Here is an 18,664-nt window from a genome sequence, read left to right as displayed (position 1 = left end):
ATGATACCCATGCTTATACACTTTTCTATTACTGTTGCGCTTAAAAAAAAATCGCAAACTTTTTTACCAAATTAGTATGTTTAAAATCCCTCTATTTTGAAGACCTATAACTTTTTCATTTTTCCGTATAAGCGGTGGTATGAGGGCTCATTTTTTTGCACTGTGATCTGTACTTTTAATTAATACCATATTTGCTTAACAAAACTTTTATTTCATTTTTTATAAAAAAAATTTGGAATAAAATGGAAAAAAATTAAAAAGCAGCTATTTTGGACTTTTTTTTTTACGTTCACACCGTTCGGGATCATTTACATTTTATTTTAATAGTACGGATATTTACGCACGCGGCGATACAAAATATGTATATAAAATAATTTTTTTTTTTACACTTTTTGGGGGTAAAATAGGGAAAATGGGACAATTTACGTTTTTATTGGGGGAGGGGTTTATTTTTTTACTTTCATTTTTACACTCTTATAGTCCCCATAGGGGACTATTTATAGCAATCATTTGATTGTTAATCCTGTTCAGCGCTATGTATAGGACACAGCACTGATCAGTATTATCGGTCATCTTCTGCTCTGCGGGAAGGCAGATCAGAGCAAAAGACTCCCGGAAGACAGCGGTGGCAGGTCAGGGGACCTCCCGTCTGCCGTGCAGGATGATCGGATCGCCGCGGCAGCGCTGCGGGCAATCCGATCATCCTGTTAAGTGATCGTGATGCTGCAGATGCCGTGATCTGTATTGATCACAGCATCTGAGGGGTTAATGGCGGACATCCGCGGGATAACGGGTTACCGGCGGGTCCCTGGCTGCGATCCACAGCCGGGACCTGCCGCGCATGATGCCGGCATCGCTCCGATGCCCGCGGTTATGCTCAGGACATAAATGTACGTCCTGGTGCGTTAAGTACCACATCACCAGGACGTACATTTACGTCCTGCGTCGTTAAGGGCTTAAAACAAATTCACTCCATTTGATCACCTATGTGATTCCTAACATGCTTTTAAACTATTTAATTTAAATGACTCCTTACCCCAGAAAAACAACCCTGCTATTTAATATAATAAAAATAATAATATATGTTGTCAGGGGATAGCTGTCTCCAAAAATAAAGAGATCAAGAAAAAAAAGGGGGGGCATGGCTTAGCATCTGCTATGTGAAGAAGAGGGAGAGAGTCTGAGAAAGTCTGGGCTGTGTGCCTGCAAGCTGAGCAAGTCTTCCTCCTGACAATGATCCACAAAGGTAAATCAAAGCTTCCCTCTCATCACTGACCACCCATGTAAATAGCAGTGTATCTATTGCTGTATGCCACAGTGCTGCAGTGTAATGCCTCCTTCCCTTTAGCTTCTCAGGAGCAGCTTTGTGACTAGTGTAACCCCTTAATTGCTGCTGCTTCAGTAACAATCAACAATGAACAGATTACTCAGAGCAGAGTATTTTATATATTTGTCTTGTAGTCTAAACTATTCGGAAATAGATACGGCACCATACTCTTTTTAGTCACAGTGGTGACTGCAGTATGAAGTGCTCTGTATAGAACGATCCTTTACTGTAGCTATAGTACTGTGTAAACAATGCTTCTTTGTTCCATTTGTCAGGCTCATTACAAGCAACCTCAAAATCTGTGCGAAATCTGTGGCTGAAATGATGCTGATTTTGACACAGATTTTCATGCTGATCAGCATCAAAATCAAAATGTGAAAAAAGTAAAATCCATAACAAATATAAGGTAAAGCTGCGTGTGGCACATGCATTTTTTGTAGCAGAACCTCTATGGAGTGAAGCAAAATCCGTAGAAGAAAATTAAGTTTGGTGTTACCTTTAAGTGGCCACTAAAGATGGACTCACTTAAAGGAGTACTCCGCCCCTAGACATCTTATCTCCTATCCATAGATATCTGATTGCTGGGGTCCCCAGCGATCTCCCTGCAGCACCCGACGTCTGATTAGAGCGTCGGGTGCAGTGCCGGAGGCTCGTGACGTCACGGCCACGCCCCCTCAATGCAAGTCTATTGGAGGGGGCGTGGCGGCTGTCACGCCCCCTCCCATAGACTTGCATTGAGGGGCTTGGCTGTGACCATGACTCCACGAGCCTCCGCCCCACATCGACAGTCATCCGTCACGAAGCAAAGTTCGCTCCGTGCACCGGATGTCTTGGATGCCGCAGCTGAGATCGCGGGGGTCCCCAGCGGTGGGACCCCCCAGATGAGACATCTTATCCCCTATCCTATGGATAGGGGATAAGATGTCTAGGGGCGGAGTACCCCTTTAATGCCATAAAAGTAAATTTTGACTCCCAAACTTCCTCCTGTTTTAGATTCACTGACTAGACTACCTGTGTTTTTTTTAACCCCCGAGTCTTAAGTAACAGATTTGTTTATCTAGCAACAAGCAGAAAAATGTAAATGATGACAAGAAGCGATATAGCCGGTCTCACATACTCTAGGTTGTCTTGTTTGACTTGAATCTTGAGTAATGTTTTACACTCACTTCCTCGCTAGTGTGTTGACCAGCCACCATAGAGAGACAAAATGTTTAACCTGTCAGCAATATACAATTGGCTCCTTGGTGTGTGGACACATACAGACATGGCCGTAAATGTTGGCACCCCTGAAATTTTAAAGTATTTCTCACAGAAAAGGATTGCAGTAACACATGTTTTGAAGAAAGCTAATTGGACATAATGTCACACCAAACTCCAAAAATGGGCTGGACAAAATTATTGGACCCTTTCAAAATTGTGGAAAATAAGATTGTTTCAAGCATGTGATGCTCCTTTAAACTCACCTGGGGAAAGTAACAGGTGTGGGCAATATAAAAATCACACCTGAAAGCAGATAAAAAGGAGAGAAGTTCACTTAGTCTTTGCATTGTGTGTCTGTGTGCCACACTAAGCATGGACAACAGAAAGAGGAGAAGAGAACTGTCTGAGGACTTGAGAACCAAAATTGTGGAAAAATATCAACAATCTTAAGGTTACAAGTTCATCTCCAGAGATCTAGATTTGCCTTTGTCCACATTATTAAGAAGTTAGCAATCCATGGCTCTGTAGATAATCTCCCTGGGCGTGGACGGAAGAGGAAAAGTGATGAAAGGTGTCAACGCAGGATAGTCCGAATGGTGGATAAGCAGCCCCAAACAAGTTCCAAAGATATTCAAGCTGTCCTGGAGACTCAGGGAGCATCAGTGTCAGTGCAAACTATCCGTCGACATTTAAATGAAATGAAGCGCTATGGCAGGAGACCCAGGAGGACCCCACTGCTGACATGGACATAAAAAAGCAAGACTACATTTTGCCAAAATGCTTCTGGGAAAATGTCTTGTGGACAGATGAGATCAAGATAGATCTTTTTGGTAAAGCACATCCTTCTACTGTTTACCGAAAATGGAAAGAGGCCTACAAAGAAAAGAACACAGTACCTACAGTGAAATATGGTGGAGGTTCAATGATGTTTTGGGGGTGTTTTGCTGCCTCAGGCACTGGGTGAATTGAATGTGTACAAGGCATCATGAAATCTGAGGATTACCAACGGATTTTGGGTTGCACTGTACAGCCCAGTGTCAGAAAGCTGGGTTTGCGTCCGAGATCTTGGGTCTTCCAGCAACACAATGACCCCAAACATACGTCAAAAAGCCCCCAGAAATGGATGGCATCAAAGCGCTGGAGAGTTCTAAAGTTGCCAGCAATGAGTCCAGATCTAAATCCCATTGAACATCTGTGGAGAAATCTTGCTGTTGGGAAATTTGCTTTTTTTCCTTCCTTTTTTTGTTTAGTTCCAATACACACAAAAGGTAACAAACATGTGTAAAGCAAAACATGTGTTACTGCAATCCTTTTCTGTGAGAAATACTTCATTGTCTTGAAAAATTTTAGGGGTGCCAACATTTACGGCCATGACTGTATAACTGTACATGACTTTGCATTCTTTCCTGATAACTACCGTATGTTAACATGAATGCACAAATTACAATGCTGGTAAATCATATACAGACCATTACTTATGCCAAATGTGACGTGGCTTTTTTTTCCTGAGAGCTGAAATATTGGGAAAGGCCACGGCCAGATCAATGAACTTGCAATACATTTCAAATCTTTATTACACCACTTTTCCAAAGAACAAGGGGGTGTTTAGGATAAGAAAACTTGGCAGCTTTCTTCCAACAGTAAAGCCACACCTGTCCATAGGTTGTGTGCGCACTATGGCAGCTCAGTTCCACTGAATTAAATGGGGCTGAGGTGAACTGCGACTCAACACAGTCTTGGACAGGTGTAGCCTGGGTAGTTTAAAGGGGTACTCCAGCACTAATACATCTTATCCCCTATCCAAATGATAGGGGATAAGATGTCTGGTCCCACCGCTAGGGACCCCCGCAATCCGCAGCGCTGGAAGCTCCAAATGTGTAGCGTGACGACGACGGGGCCGGAGTATCGTGACGTCATGACTCCGTGTGACATCACACCCCGCCCCCTCAATGCAAGTCTATGGGAGGGAGGGGAGTATCCCTTTAATTCTAAATGTCCATTTTACCTCAAATGTCTACATTGATATGTTGCTTGTTTTAGTAGGGGGGTAGGATGATATAGGTCGCTAGCATATTACCGTTGTTATTTTTGGTTCCTGTGCAGTTCAAAAGTGATGTATCCAGTCAGATTTCATCCACTTATGGTAGGTGGTCAGGATTTTGTTTGTCTGTCCTGACCATCTACCAATAGTGGATGAAATCTGCCTGTCTGACCTTGGCCTCTCTGGCAATGATTCTCATTTTCTACTTTGTACAATGCTTTGGATATACAACTGCTGTTGCTGACTAATCTGAGGGTAGTAACCTGGGTATTCCCTACAGCACAGTCCATATACCTGCATAGGGGTTACAGGCTGAAAACATGGAAATCCCTTAAAAGTTGCCAAATCAGGCACAACTCATGTGATCCACATCGTAGAAGGCCTTGTGTCACTGGTCCAGCAAACAAAATATTGGGCACGGTTTATCAATGGTGTCTTATAGAAGAATTGGCCATGTCCATAGCAGAGTTCAGCTATAATTCTTAGGGTACAAGATGCCTTGCCTATGAGCAACAAATCTACCTTTTCTTTTCATAAATGATGTCTATGTGTTGAACTACTGTTGTGTGATTACAAAGTATAATATACTTATAGCAGTTCAAAAGCCAATAAAAAAGACATAACTAATATCTATATATCACCTCTATAAATGCACAATGACATCAAACAGAAAGAGGATCTACTGACAAGTTACAAGAATTAATAAAAAAGGAAGAAGGAGCAGGTGAAGACACACGCATATGAATCTGCATTACATGATGCAACTAGAAAACTGATCCTGTCACTTGACGCTCTATGTATTAACATGGGCCGGGTGTGGAATATTTACTTTTATTTAACCTTACCTTACCTGCATAAGACAAGAGACATGTAGAAATGATGATGTAAACTGGATTAATAATTCAATATTCTAGATTCAAAGGGATAACCCATGAGAATACAATGTCTTTAGGTATAAATAACATATTTTAGTATTGTCAGTACTATTCTTTCTCCATGCTTTAGGTATATTCATAACTAAATGTAATGTCTATCCTTCAAAAAGGTGATCTAATATTAATGGTCGATCCTGATGCTGTATATCCCCTTTAGGCTAGAACTCCACTGAGATTTTTGTGGCATCTCTACTATAGACAGGACAATCACAGCGAGTGTCAGTAGTGATACCCGCTGTGATCTGTTCTTACCTGCAGGTACTCTTACTTCCAACATGGAGCACACTCTGCTCCATGCTGGGAGCTGTAGTACCTGCATTAATAGACAGATCGCAGCGAGTGTAACTTCTGACATGATGCGATCGGTCTATTAATGCAGGTACTACAGCTCCCAGCATGGAGCAGAGTGTACTCCATGTTGAGAGTAGTAGTACTTGTAGTTAAGGACAGATCACAGCGGGTATCACTACTGAGACACACGTTGCAATCCTCCTGTATAATGTATAGAAGCGGCCGCTCTCCTATGGTCCCCTGCAAGGCCGTATATATACACATATTCCTATTTCCCACAGAGAGCTGTGATTGGCTGGAACCATCTGGCCAATCACAGCTCTCTGCGGGAAATATGAATAGGTGTATATATACGTCAGTGTAGGGGACCAGAGAAGAGCGGCCTCCGCATCTATACATTATGCAAGAGGATCGCAATGGGCGATCTGTCAATGAGTACAGGTAACTACTACTCCCATCATGGAAAACTGTGTTCCATGCTGGGAGTAGTAGTACTACCTAAAAAATGTAAAAAAAATTGTGAAAAACACACACACATACACTACATTTTTATTATTGTCGGCTACATTTTTAGTGCTTTACCCTCTCACATAAATTGATCCCTGTTTAAAAATTAATAAACATTTCGAAATAAAAAAGATAAATTTTGTTAGATACAATTTTTTCCATCACTACCATATCTTTTTTATTATGATACCCTTCGAAATTTTTATAAAAAAAGGTATCTCCATAATTTTCTTGAATCACTAAAGTCCAAAAAATAATAAAAACCGCCTGCAAAAACGCCAAATTTAAGACCAACATGGCGTTATTCTTGACTTCTATGGGAGGAAAACGCCACAATTTCAGCGCAAAAAACGCCAAACTAGGTTTTGTCGGGCGTTTTGAAAATCCAGCCTCTGAGCCAGAAATTGCTGAAAAACACCAAAAGGATAAAAAAAACCCCACCAAACTGAAAAACGCCAAGTGAATCTGCCATTTTGCAGTTTTCTATTGACTTGCAGCTAACATCCGGACGCGGCGTTTTTTCGCTGAAAAAACTCTGTGCGGGAAAATTGGCATTTCTTCTTCAATAGGATTCCCCATCCGAAGTTTGGAAAAATAAAAGACCAGGCTTATATTTTCTGGACCTTGAAAAACAGAATTTCCGTAGCGGAATTCTGCGTTCCGGTATTCCAGAAATTTTGCTGCGTGAATGACAGTGCAGAATCCCGTTAATGGGCAATAAATCCACACCGAATTCTGCGTGGAAAATTTGTTTGAATTTTCCTCCCTTTGAACGCGGCCTTACAGATCCCATTGACTTTGGGCACAGTTTCTGGGACACTTTCCAGCATTCTACCAGACAAAATAGAAAAGCATGCTGTACGTTTGATGGAACCTACAACAGAGACACCCACTGGAGCTTCCAACCCAAGTGTAGACCCCAAGGTCTTACTACTAGAGCCTTTTTACTCAAGCCAAGCACAAAATTCTGTTTAAAATATGGCCATGTTTTTTGGTTGTCTTGCCAACTTCCTAGTCAAAAACTGTACAGAGGAAAAGTTGCCCAGTTGCCCATAGAATCAGATTGATTCTTTCATTTTTCAGAGGCCTTGTTTAAAATGAAAGAAGCGATCTGATTGGTTGCTATGGGCAACTTTTCCTCTGTACAGGTTTTGATAAATCTCCCCCCCCCACAGTTCTTTAATGAAGCTGTTTTTAAAACCTTCCCACAAAAAGTATACTGCATGGGTCACCTTTGTTCCTGAATGCAGCCATTTTCTAGCTGCTGCAAGTTCTGTTAACTTATTGGTCCAGCACCCCTTACGACATCACCACCCATTTTGGAGCCTAAAAGGGACAGTTAACATCATTGATAGTGCCAGTTCTGAAGTCACCGCCTATTGGGAACCAATTTTCAGTGAAGTGATCAGCAAGACAATGAGCCCCCGACCCCCCCCCCCATGACATTAAGCCAGCCTAAAGCCACTATGGAGCCCTTTAGGGAATGCACCATTCCACTCCCATGGGTCACCCTTGCTCCTACACACAACCAACTTGGTCGTACAGCTATGGGCCCCAGTGGTCAATTTATGAAATTGATACCCCTTGTGACATCACAGCCCACCAAACCCTAGCCTATGATATCAACTAAAATGTTGATATGTCAATGCGCGTTCTTTGCCCTTAAAGGGGTACTCCGGTGGGAAAAAATGTATTCTAATCAGCTGATGCGAGGAAGTTAAACAGATTTGTAAATCACTTCTGCATATAAAATTTTAAACCTTCCAGTACTTATCAGCTGTTGATGCCAGAAAGTTAAAACAGATTTGTAAATTACTTCTATATCTAAAATATTAACCCTTCCAGTACATATCAGCTGTTGTATACTACAGAGGATATGGTTCTTATTTGTATGACCACAGTGCTCTCTGCTGACACTTCTGTCCATGTCAGGAACTGTACAGAGCAGGAGAGGTGTCAGCAGTGAGCACTGTGGTCAGACAGAAAGGAACTATACAATTTCCTTATCAGCTGCAGCATACAGCATCTGATAAGTACTGTAAGGTTTTTTTTTTTTTATAGAAGTAATTTACAAATATGTTTAACTTTTGGCACCAGTTGATTTAAAAAATATTCCTATGGAGTACCTCTTTAAAAATGACATGTCAGGCATGCTCATTTTCATTCTCATATTTCCCTCCAGGTAGCACAGATCCCTGTCCTGTGGCATTCTCCTTCCCCCTTCACTAGTGATACTACAGTGGGAAAAAACACAAGACTGAGCTTCTCATTGGGCAGTATGTTTGATACTGTAAGTGCTACAGGTGAGTCGTGTAGGTGAACCACACACCTTGCAAGGTTGTGTTTGGCACACAGCAACCTTATGAGCCTTTTAATATATTAGGAATTGTCCGAGTAGCAGTGCAGCCGTCCGGGTATTTCGACTGGATCCTCTTCACACTCGATAGGTAAATTAGGTTGGTAGTAGAAAAAAATCCGGGTGATCAGCGCAACTCCGTTTGACGTGTGTAAATTCAAAGTACACTGGTTAAAAGTCCAAAGGTTCTTTTATTTGCTTATGTCAGACGCGTTTCAAGGTTTCATACCTCTTTTTAAATGACTACAGCAATTGCTGTAAAACCCTTGAACTTTTAACCATTATACTTTGAATATATGCACGTCAAACGGATTGCGCCGATCACTCAGATTTTTTTCTACTACCTATTGAATCCCCCTTCACTAGAGCATACCCTCCCATTATACTTTAGTATCACATTAGCTTTTCAGTCTCTTCTCCAGTTTTGCCACTGACCACTGGCCCATGTAACAACCACAGCCTGCAGAGCCCAATGTAGGAGACTCCTGTACTGTAAGCTTAGGTCATTGAAACTCGGCCCACTTCAGTAAATAAGGAGTCCTGGTCCTGTGTAAAGAAAGACTTACCGCTGCTTTGCACCATAGGCATTGCCAGTCTTGTAGACGGAGCACACTGCCACACGTCTTCTCACATACAGTGCATTTTGCACTAACAGGTAAATTACCCTCCAGCCACTGGTGTGGCATTGACACCTACAGAAATGATATAATAATGATCAGTCTTTGGTCCTGTACCAGTAGTCCTGCTCTATTTAAATAAATACAGCTATTTCAACCGTATCTAATCAACTCAATGAGGGAAAGGAACAATGAATTATGACAACTTTGTCTATTAGGTACTCCAACAATAGAGACCATAGTAAACCAACACGTTTTTATTGAATTACAAAAAAGGAAATAAAAAAAAAAATATACATAAAAATACATACATAGAGGCACAGCAGAATACTCAGGCAGAAGAGTGGATGATGAGAGCACAAGTATACATCACATAGTCATATTGGATAAACAGGGGTGCATGCAGTACACATATATTAATATGGAATCCTAGAATCGTTCCTGGAACTGTAAAAGAAGTAACAGAATAACAAGTCATTAGCAGCAGTGTAGTACAGAAAGAATACAGCAAAAAAGTTAAAGATAAAATGATCATGCACCCTATAGGACAGAAGTCTCTCACCTCCTACCTCAAACGCATTTTCGCTTAACCAGCTTAGTCAGGGGGTCCCCTGACGAAGCTGGTTAAGTGAAAACACTTTTGGGGTAGGAGGTGAGAGACTTCTGTCCTATAGGGTGCATGATCATTTTATCTTTAACTTTTGTGCTGTATTCTTTCTGTACTACACTGCTGCTAATGACTTGTTATTCTGTTACTTCTTTTACAGTTCCAGGAACGATTCCATATTAATATATGTGTACTGCATGCACCCCTGTTTATCCGATATGACCAGGTGATGTATACTTGTGCTCTCATCATCCACTCTTCTGCCTGAGTATTCTGCTGTGCCTCTATGTATGTATTTTTATGTATATTTTTTTTAATTCCTTTTTGTAATTCAATAAAAACATCAATTTTATGAGCATTGGTTTACTATGGTCTCTATTGTTGGTGTGGATAGTTGTGAGGACCATGTTATATAAGAACCTGTATAAAGAGAGTGGAAAAAAGAAGGCCCGAATACAGTGCCTTGTGCGTTAACTTTGGATAGATAGATGGGTAAGGGGGGGATGGAGAGTCTGTAAGATGGGCGCTCACCTTTGGCGTATAGTGAATACGCATATAACCTCAAATAGAGGTACAATAATCCTGTGCTGGCCCGAGGTCCCAGGAAACCACCAAAGGAGGTCCTGAAGAGGAATTCAAAAACAACAGGAAAATGGACCTTAGTAGGCGCTCGGGTGTCCGAGGTGGAAGGTATCACAAGCAAAGTGATGAAAAATCTTGTTTATTGTTTAAATAAAACAAGGTAAAAGCAAAACAAAACAATAACGCGTTTCGTGGTATGACAACCCCTTCTTCAGATTGGAAAAGTGCATTTTACCTTGTTTTATTTAAACAATAAACAAGATTTTTCATCACTACATCACTTTGCTTGTGATACCTTCCACCTCAGACGCCTGAGCGCCTACTAAAGTCTATTTTCCAGTTGTTTTTGAAACATGTTATATAAGAACTCAGATCGCCACTGATTCTTTCTTTGGGTAACTTGGTCTATTAGGTATCAAGTAATAGAATGTTATGAAAATATGACAAACAAACCTGAAGATGTAGGAACAATGATCCTTTATAACCGTGATCTCAAACTGTGGCCCTCCGGATGTTGCAAAGCTTCAACTCCCAGCATGCCCGGACAGCCAACGGCTGTCGGTGCATGTTGGGAGTTGAAGTTTTGCAACATCCGGAGGGCCACAGTTTGAGGCCACTGCTTATGACAAGTTCTAATGCAACAAATTAAGACACACTTGGTTTTCAGATACCAAAACGGGGGAACAGACAATCAGGCGTAAGTACTATTTGAATAATATATAATGTACTATAATGGCCCCTATGTAACTTGTGCTTAGTGATCTCCTATATATGATATGCACACAACGAAAAAATAGGAGAATATCCACCAGGGGGGGGGGAATGAAAATCAAACAAGGGTGTCACTCAGGTATCCTTCAGAAAGTGCCTTAGTGCATAGTATATAACAAGGCTAGCATACAGCATATACATAGCAGCAAACAATTGTAAACAGAAACATAATGCAAATAGTGCAAAGAACGGAGTAACTATCATATACTTAGCCATACATAATGAATAGACAGACACAGGATGTAGGGGCGACACCACCCCAACGCGGTGTTTCGGCATACCTTTGTCGAGGGGTGGTGTCCTCCCAACAGGATATACTATATATGTCCCCACAGGCCAATCATACAGTGCCACGTCATTGTGCTTAATTATATAGAAGATTTGTTTTACCTGAGCACAGCGCAAATCAAGATATACAGTGTACCATTTAGGTTCTCAAGGTGTCTTCCAAGGTATAACTGTTTACAGAGCTGGCCATTTATGATAATTACTAGCGTTTCCCTAGTCCCTAATCTCTTAATCCCCTCCCCAAATATTTCAGTCAGTATTTAAGATGTCAAAAAGACATATAATCTCTCAGGGAGTGTCTTAGTAACACGTGCCCTCATAGGGGGTTGCTCACTATGTCTACTAAATCAAGACAAGGTTTTGGAGCAAGTATTCCTAAATGAGAGATATTCTCCATTAGAAGCCATACTTTAAAGGAGAACTCCAGAATATAAAAATTGTTCCCCATTCTGCCAGTGTAAAAAAATAAAGATGTACATACCTTCCTCCGCTCCCCCGGTAAACGGCTCCGGTCTCCGCCATGATCCACTTCCTGGTTGCTGGTGGTCGGAGAGTCTTACTGCGCTCAGCCAATCACCGGCCGCAGCAAAGTCCCGACTCGGCCGGAGATAGGCTGAGCGGCAGTGTGACGTTTTCGGCCCTGGCAGCAGGTGCCGGTGTAGTGAAGAATTTTGTGTCCTGAAGCGTTCTCACACTGCCGCTCAGCCTATCCCCGGACGAGTCGGGCTTCACTGCGGCCAGTGATTGGCTGAGCACAGTAGGATTCATCCGACCACCGGCAACCAGGAAATGGATCGCGGCGGAGACCGGAGCCGGTTACCGGAGGCCCCGGGGGAACGGAGGAAGGTATGTACATCTTTATTTTTTAACTGCCGGCACTATGGGCGACAATTTTTACATTCTGGAGTTCTCCTTTAATGGTGTTCAGGGTTTCAAAGATTAAATTGCCTATGAATAAAAAAAATCATACTAACCCCATCCTCATCCTCAATTATGTCCTTTCCAATGGAAGCCAAGGTGGTCCATTTACAGTTATTTGTGGCCCTCACTGCACAGCGTCGGTGAGACTTAAACTTGCAGACTGTTGGTATGAATAGAAAACACATAATAAATGAGCAGCAAACCATCAGTTCAATTAGCTTTACTTTACTTACACTTAGGAATTAAATATATAATGGCATATTTGGTCTACTGGTGCCATGATTTATTTGTGCAATAGTTATCTTTTTCTTTTTTTTTTCCAAATAAATGTTTATTGTATTTTCACTCAAGTAAACATAAAGCAGAACATGACAATTAACATGTACCATTACATAAGAGTGGTAATCCAAAGGCAAAGGAAACAAATATCAGATCATCAGGTGCTAAGGCAATCCAGTAGTATCGGTATCAATAATCAGAGTTATCTAAAATCCACTCAGGGGAGGGGGAAGGAAGGACGGGGGGAGGGGGATAAGGACAGGGCAGGGAGATGTAAGGGGGGGGGGGGGGAGGGGGATAAGGACAGGCCAGGGAGATGTAAGGGGAGGGGGAGGGGCAGGGGAGAAGGGAGAGAAAATAAATAGCCGAGGCAGGAAAAGAGGAAAGAAAGGTGGGAGGAAAGGAAAGAGTGAAGGAGTATAGAGTAGAGTATATCTTTTTCTATCAAGAATTGTTCTCTCAGGATTGATGTATGTGTTTATAAGTGTATAAATAAAGTTTAAAAAAAAAAGAGGATAATTGTTCTCTCTGAAAATGAAGCAAGCTTTTTCCATGTGCCTGACCGACCCACAATGTCCATTGTGGATTTGGTTTTATCAAAAGAATCAACCAAACTCAGGTTCCCTTCAAAAGAGGATGCCAAGAAAAATCTGAATTTACAGTATATGCATACATGGCCAGTGCCATACACTGAAAGATATTCACAAAAAGGAATGTGTGTACAAATGTGTGTAGGCAAGTAAGACAATGCTAAGATGCATATAATATATATCTTAGGAGCATCTTTAGCTGTCTGTGGGTCCTCAGGCTGATATCTATGACAGCTACTTTTATTAAAAGTGGCCAGCACAGCACAGAAAGGCCAGATTTGTGGGCAAAATTAGGTCTACACAAAAATTTTGGAAGCCAGTGTTTTGGTGCACACACCCTCATAAATGCCTGAAAATGACTTGTCTTCTTTAAAGGGATACTCTGCAGGAAAACATTTTCTTTTAAATCAACTGGTGCCAGAAAATTAAACAGATTTGTAAATTACTTCTATTTCAAAATGTTAATCCTTCCAGTACTTATCAGCTGCTGTATGCTCCAGAGGAAGTTCTTTTCTTTTTGAATTTCCTTTCTGTCTGACCACAGTGCTCTCTGCTGACACCTCTGGCCATGTCTGGAACTGTCCAGAGAAGACAGGTTTGCTATGGGAATTTTCTCCTACTCTGGACAGTTCTTGACATGAACAGAGGTGTCAGCAGAGAGCACTGTGGTCAGGCAGAAAGGAAATTCAAAAAGAAAAGAACTTCCAAAAAGCAGCTGATAAGAACTGAAAGGATTAAGATTTTTAAATAGAAATAATTTACAAATCTGTTTAACTTTCTGGCAAAGGTTGATTAAAAGTAGGCTGATGTTTGAACAATGGTCTGGTGGTCCTTTCCCAGACACAGCCATGCACGGTTTAGTACATATTGGCCAATACAATTGTTCCCCACATGACCATACATGATCAGTGTCAACTGATTAGTCTCAAAGGACGAACAATCTTTCTGAGAACATTCTTTCCTGGAAGATCATTCATGGAAAAAAAGGTCTTTACTGAATAAAACATGTTTTGTCAAGAATCGTGTAAAAATAACAAACATACCAACAGACAATGGTAGTCTGTCACAGGTCGGCTAAAACAACCCTTTGTTGTTAAATTTCATTGGAGGAATTATAATTTTGGTTGAAATGGTCCATTTTCATCCAATTAAATCGTCAGCTATTCCTCTCCACCTACACATATGTGTATCACCTCAGGGAACAAAGGATTACGCATGCTGAAATCTAACATGTTGATCCTACTTTCCCCCCACATCTGCTATCTGGGTAGAGTCAGAACACCCCTATACACTTAGGATGGTCAGGTTTGTCTAAATTTCCTCTAATGTGTATGGGCGTCTTTGGACCCACCACCAGTTAACAATTCATATACCACAGTGTACATATTTCAATGTGACGACAAAGAGAACAAGAGAATAATATTTAAAGATTTGTCACCTCTATAACGAACTCAGGGCACGCTGCACTGTCATTGACTTTAAGCACAAAGCCCTTTATGACTGACACACCTAAAATAGCTGTGAAAAATGAGAGCTTATCTTAGCAACGTGGGGCAAACAAGATCCCTGTTGATATGACTGCAGTTAAAAACTGCACAACAGATTAGCTCCTATAGTAGCAGGTTTTCTTGTGTTTGAGTTTTCTTGTATTCACTACATAATGCTAGCACTTCAACTGCAAAACAATCAGCCTCAAAATACATTAGGCCCTGTTCACATTACATCATTGCCTTACACTGTGTAAAGTCATAAATATCAGAAAATAGTGCAGAATGCAGTTTTATGTCTGGTAAAATGTCACACACTATGCTGGATGGAGTTTCAAGACACTTCTGACCATGCGGGCCTACTGAAGTCCTCTCCACCTGACTGAACGCTCCTTTTCGCTTGCTACTGGCTTGTTTGGTAAGGCCCAGTAACTAGCCGTCAATGTCCTTGCCTTCTACTTGGTCTCCCCCTTATTTTTCTCCCTACTTTTCCCTGCTTCCCACCCCCTTCCTCTTTCCCCACCATTCCTGTATAGTTCTCTTCCCGTCTCTTTTCTTGATCTTGTGCTTTTCCGCTTTTGCCCCTTTTGGTGCTTTTGTTGTTTGTGTTTTATGTTTCTCTGTGACGCCCTTTGGCATCTATAGAAAAAGAAAAGAAAAAAACCTTCTACAAAGTTCAAACGATTGTGACCTTTTCACCAGGTGGTCAGTCTTGTCCAGGTTTCTCTGTTATTTGTTTACCTGCTACACAGACCCGCCTTTATTTTATGTTTCATGCTTATGGCTGTATACTGGTTTGATTTTTGTTTTCTGTAGAGGGGTGAACCCCTGCCTTGTGTACTTGAGTTCTCTTTAAATAAAGGGGGGGGGGGGAGGGAGAAAAATATACAAAACAAGTGTGAACCTGTTTATTTGAAAATATAAAATAAAGAAAACTGAAAATGTTGGTCAAAGTGACAAATGATGGACTAAGTTCACCCAATCATACAATTCTCCTCTGTTTTTAGCCAATCGCAGCTGAAAAAAACATCCAATCTGCCATTTTTGGTAGACAACAGTCTGGCATTGGCCATTGCAGTAATTTTTATGTATTATGTTCAAACAATCGTTGGCTCAGATTGTCAAAATCTGCCATTTTGGAACACGTTTATGTCATGTAAAGTATATGGACAGCTCTATTCTTGGGGACTAAAGGTCCTACATAGACAATATGCAGTGCAAGTGCTCATTGCCCAATAAACCCAACTCTGTTTAGCTATGAGAACCCCTTTAATGCCAGTGAACAAGGCCGGCCACTGACCAGTGTAAACTTATAAAAGCCTAATAGGGAAAGGCAAGTCTGGCCTTGTGTCATCATGACAATCAAGAACATGATATCGTTGACTTTATTGTATTACATTTAAATACTTATCTTAAGGTTTCGAAAATCTGTACAGTATGACTGATTTATCCTAAAGGCTACTGTGTAGATACGTGGTGATTCTTTTATATACTTTTTTCCCCTATATATAATACTTGTAATAGAGCAAGGAGACCCTCAAGAAAATCAAAATGTCCAATTGCCTGTTTCCCTATAGATATGAGCCTGGCAGTCACTTACCTCCTCTGAAGTGTTCACACTCCTGTTAGCCAAATGCACCCTAAACCCCTATGTACACGCACACACAGTTTGGTCAAGTGTACATGTATTCTCAAGAGGGGAAGCTGAATAATCTGCTGCCAGACACTGCTCCCATGAGAGCAAAGGATCTGGATCAATCATGCCCATGCCTTATCCTACGTGAAGGTCAGGACACCTCCATACCCACTACATGGCCACCTTTACTTCTATTAATATTAAATGCACATTGGGCTGTGGTTAATATGAATGTTAATGGGGAAGTTAGACATAATATCTTAATAGTTTGTTTACATGACACCTATATAAAGTCTATTGCCAATTTTAGAACTTCAATATCAGGGTTATTATTTTAAGTGGAACTATATAGTATGTTATGGCATTTACTACTGTAGATTATGGTGTGCCTGCAAGGCGCTTGCCAACCTATATTTAACACATTGTTCTAGCAGTTATGTCAGCTGTCCCTGTAATGTCACATTGTTGCCCATCCCTGGCCTATGGCAATGCAAGTTATAAAGGTGACTATGCCAGTTATAAAAATAGTGATCCGAGCTCATTAAACAATACTGAATGAACAGGACAACGTATATTTATATCTGCATAATCACCTACTTGTCATAGGGCTGAAGTGCTGAAGGCTTACGAGCCAGTGAAACCTCCCAGCTGACACAGAAGACGTACAAACCGCTTTGTAGCAAACATTACAGACAGGATAATTGAAAAAAAAAAAAAAATAGATATTTGCTAACTTCACATACCTTCACAGGAAAGTCCATGAGACGTGACGCCAGAGAGGGCTTCACGACAGACGTTGCAATACGTGGGTCGGGCATGGGAACACGCGTACCAGTTGTGCATTCCAGAGAAATGGTCCATACTGTACTGGGCTGACTGAAAACATGAAACACAGAGAGCAATTGATCCAGCAGGCAGTGTGCACACAGGCATAACAGGTCAGATCACTGCCCCGGGCAGTCCTGCCTATCTGGATTGTTATGCAAATTACAAGACTAACGTAGGAATGACACTTCCTGAGCTTTGCTGAAGAAAAATGTAGAGGCAGAGAACAGAGATTTGCATGCATGATTCTGATTTACAATATAAACAAAGTCACCAGTAAATACAAATTCTGTTCTGTCAGCCTCTTACAATTGATCTGTTTTTGAAAAACCTGAGTTTCTTGTATGTAAGTTCAAATAGGGTTTTGCTCCCTAGGGGGAAAAATAAGCTGGTGAACATTCCCCCCAGTTTTTACTCAAGTTTCATAAAAACAGATACAAGATGTTTGTACAGTAAAAAAATACACTGGGAAATACAAAGAAGAAATTTCTATAGTGGCCTTCGATTTCTACAGCGTGTTTTGACATTCTGTACCACATTTTTGGATGCTCATTAACCCCTTAAGGACTCAGCCCATTTGGACCTTAAGAACTCTTTTATATTTTCATCCACAGACTAGTATAAGGGCTTGTTTTTTGCGCGACCAGTTGTCCATTGTAATGCCATCACTCACTTTACCATAAAATGTATGGCGCAACCAAAAAAATACTATTTGTGTGGGAAAATTAAAAAGAAAACCGCAATTTTGCTAATTTTGGAAGGTTTTGTTTTCACGCCGTACAATTTATGGTAAAAATGACATGTGTTTTTTATTCTCTGGGTCAATACGATTAAAATGATACCCATGATTATACACTTTTCTATTATTGTTGTGCTTAAAAGAAAAATCGCAAACTTTTTAACCAAATTAGTACGTTTAAAATCCCCCTATTTTGAAGACCTATAACTTTTTCATTTTTCCGTATAAGCAGCGGTATGAGGGCTCATTTTTTGCGCCATGACCTGTACTTTTTTTTATACCATATTTGCTTATACAAAACTTTTATTACATTTTTTATTAATTTTTTTGGGAATAAGATGTTATAAAAAAAGCAGCTATTTTGGACTTTTTTTTTTTTTTACGTTCACGCCGTTCACCGTAGGGGATCATTTACATTTTATTTTAATAGTTCAGATATTTACGCACGCATCGATACCAAATATGTATATAAAATCATTTTTTTACACTTTTTGGGGGTAAAATAGGGAAAATAGGACAATTTACGTTTTTATTGGGGGAGGGGGTTTTTCACATTTCTTTTACTTTGTTTTTTTTTACTTTTATTTTTACACTCTTATAGTCCCCATAGGGGACTATTTATAGCAACCATTCAATTGCTAATCCTGTTCAGTGCTATGTATAGG

General features: G+C 40.7%; 1 protein-coding gene across 6 annotated transcripts in view; it reads right to left on the bottom strand.

Moving 5' to 3' along the window:
* DGKD (diacylglycerol kinase delta) overlaps window positions 1-18,664 on the bottom strand; it is a 113,447-nt gene that overhangs the window by 45,209 nt on the left and 49,574 nt on the right. For 5 of the 6 annotated variants that reach the window (XM_056564673.1, XM_056564669.1, XM_056564668.1 and 2 more), the window contains 3 exons: window positions 17,179-17,311; window positions 12,497-12,603; window positions 9,224-9,349 (listed from right to left, as the gene is read on the bottom strand). In XM_056564673.1, coding sequence (XP_056420648.1) covers window positions 9,224-9,349; window positions 12,497-12,603; window positions 17,179-17,311 — 366 coding nt within the window. Of the gene's footprint in view, window positions 1-9,223; window positions 9,350-10,412; window positions 10,534-12,496; window positions 12,604-17,178; window positions 17,312-18,664 lie in introns of those variants that run through there. The other variant, XM_056564671.1, reaches the window with a different exon arrangement.

The sequence above is a fragment of the Hyla sarda genome, chromosome 3, assembly GCF_029499605.1.
Source record: "Hyla sarda isolate aHylSar1 chromosome 3, aHylSar1.hap1, whole genome shotgun sequence".
Classification (NCBI taxonomy): Eukaryota; Metazoa; Chordata; class Amphibia; order Anura; family Hylidae; genus Hyla; species Hyla sarda.
This window is presented reverse-complemented; position numbering and strand designations above follow the sequence as displayed.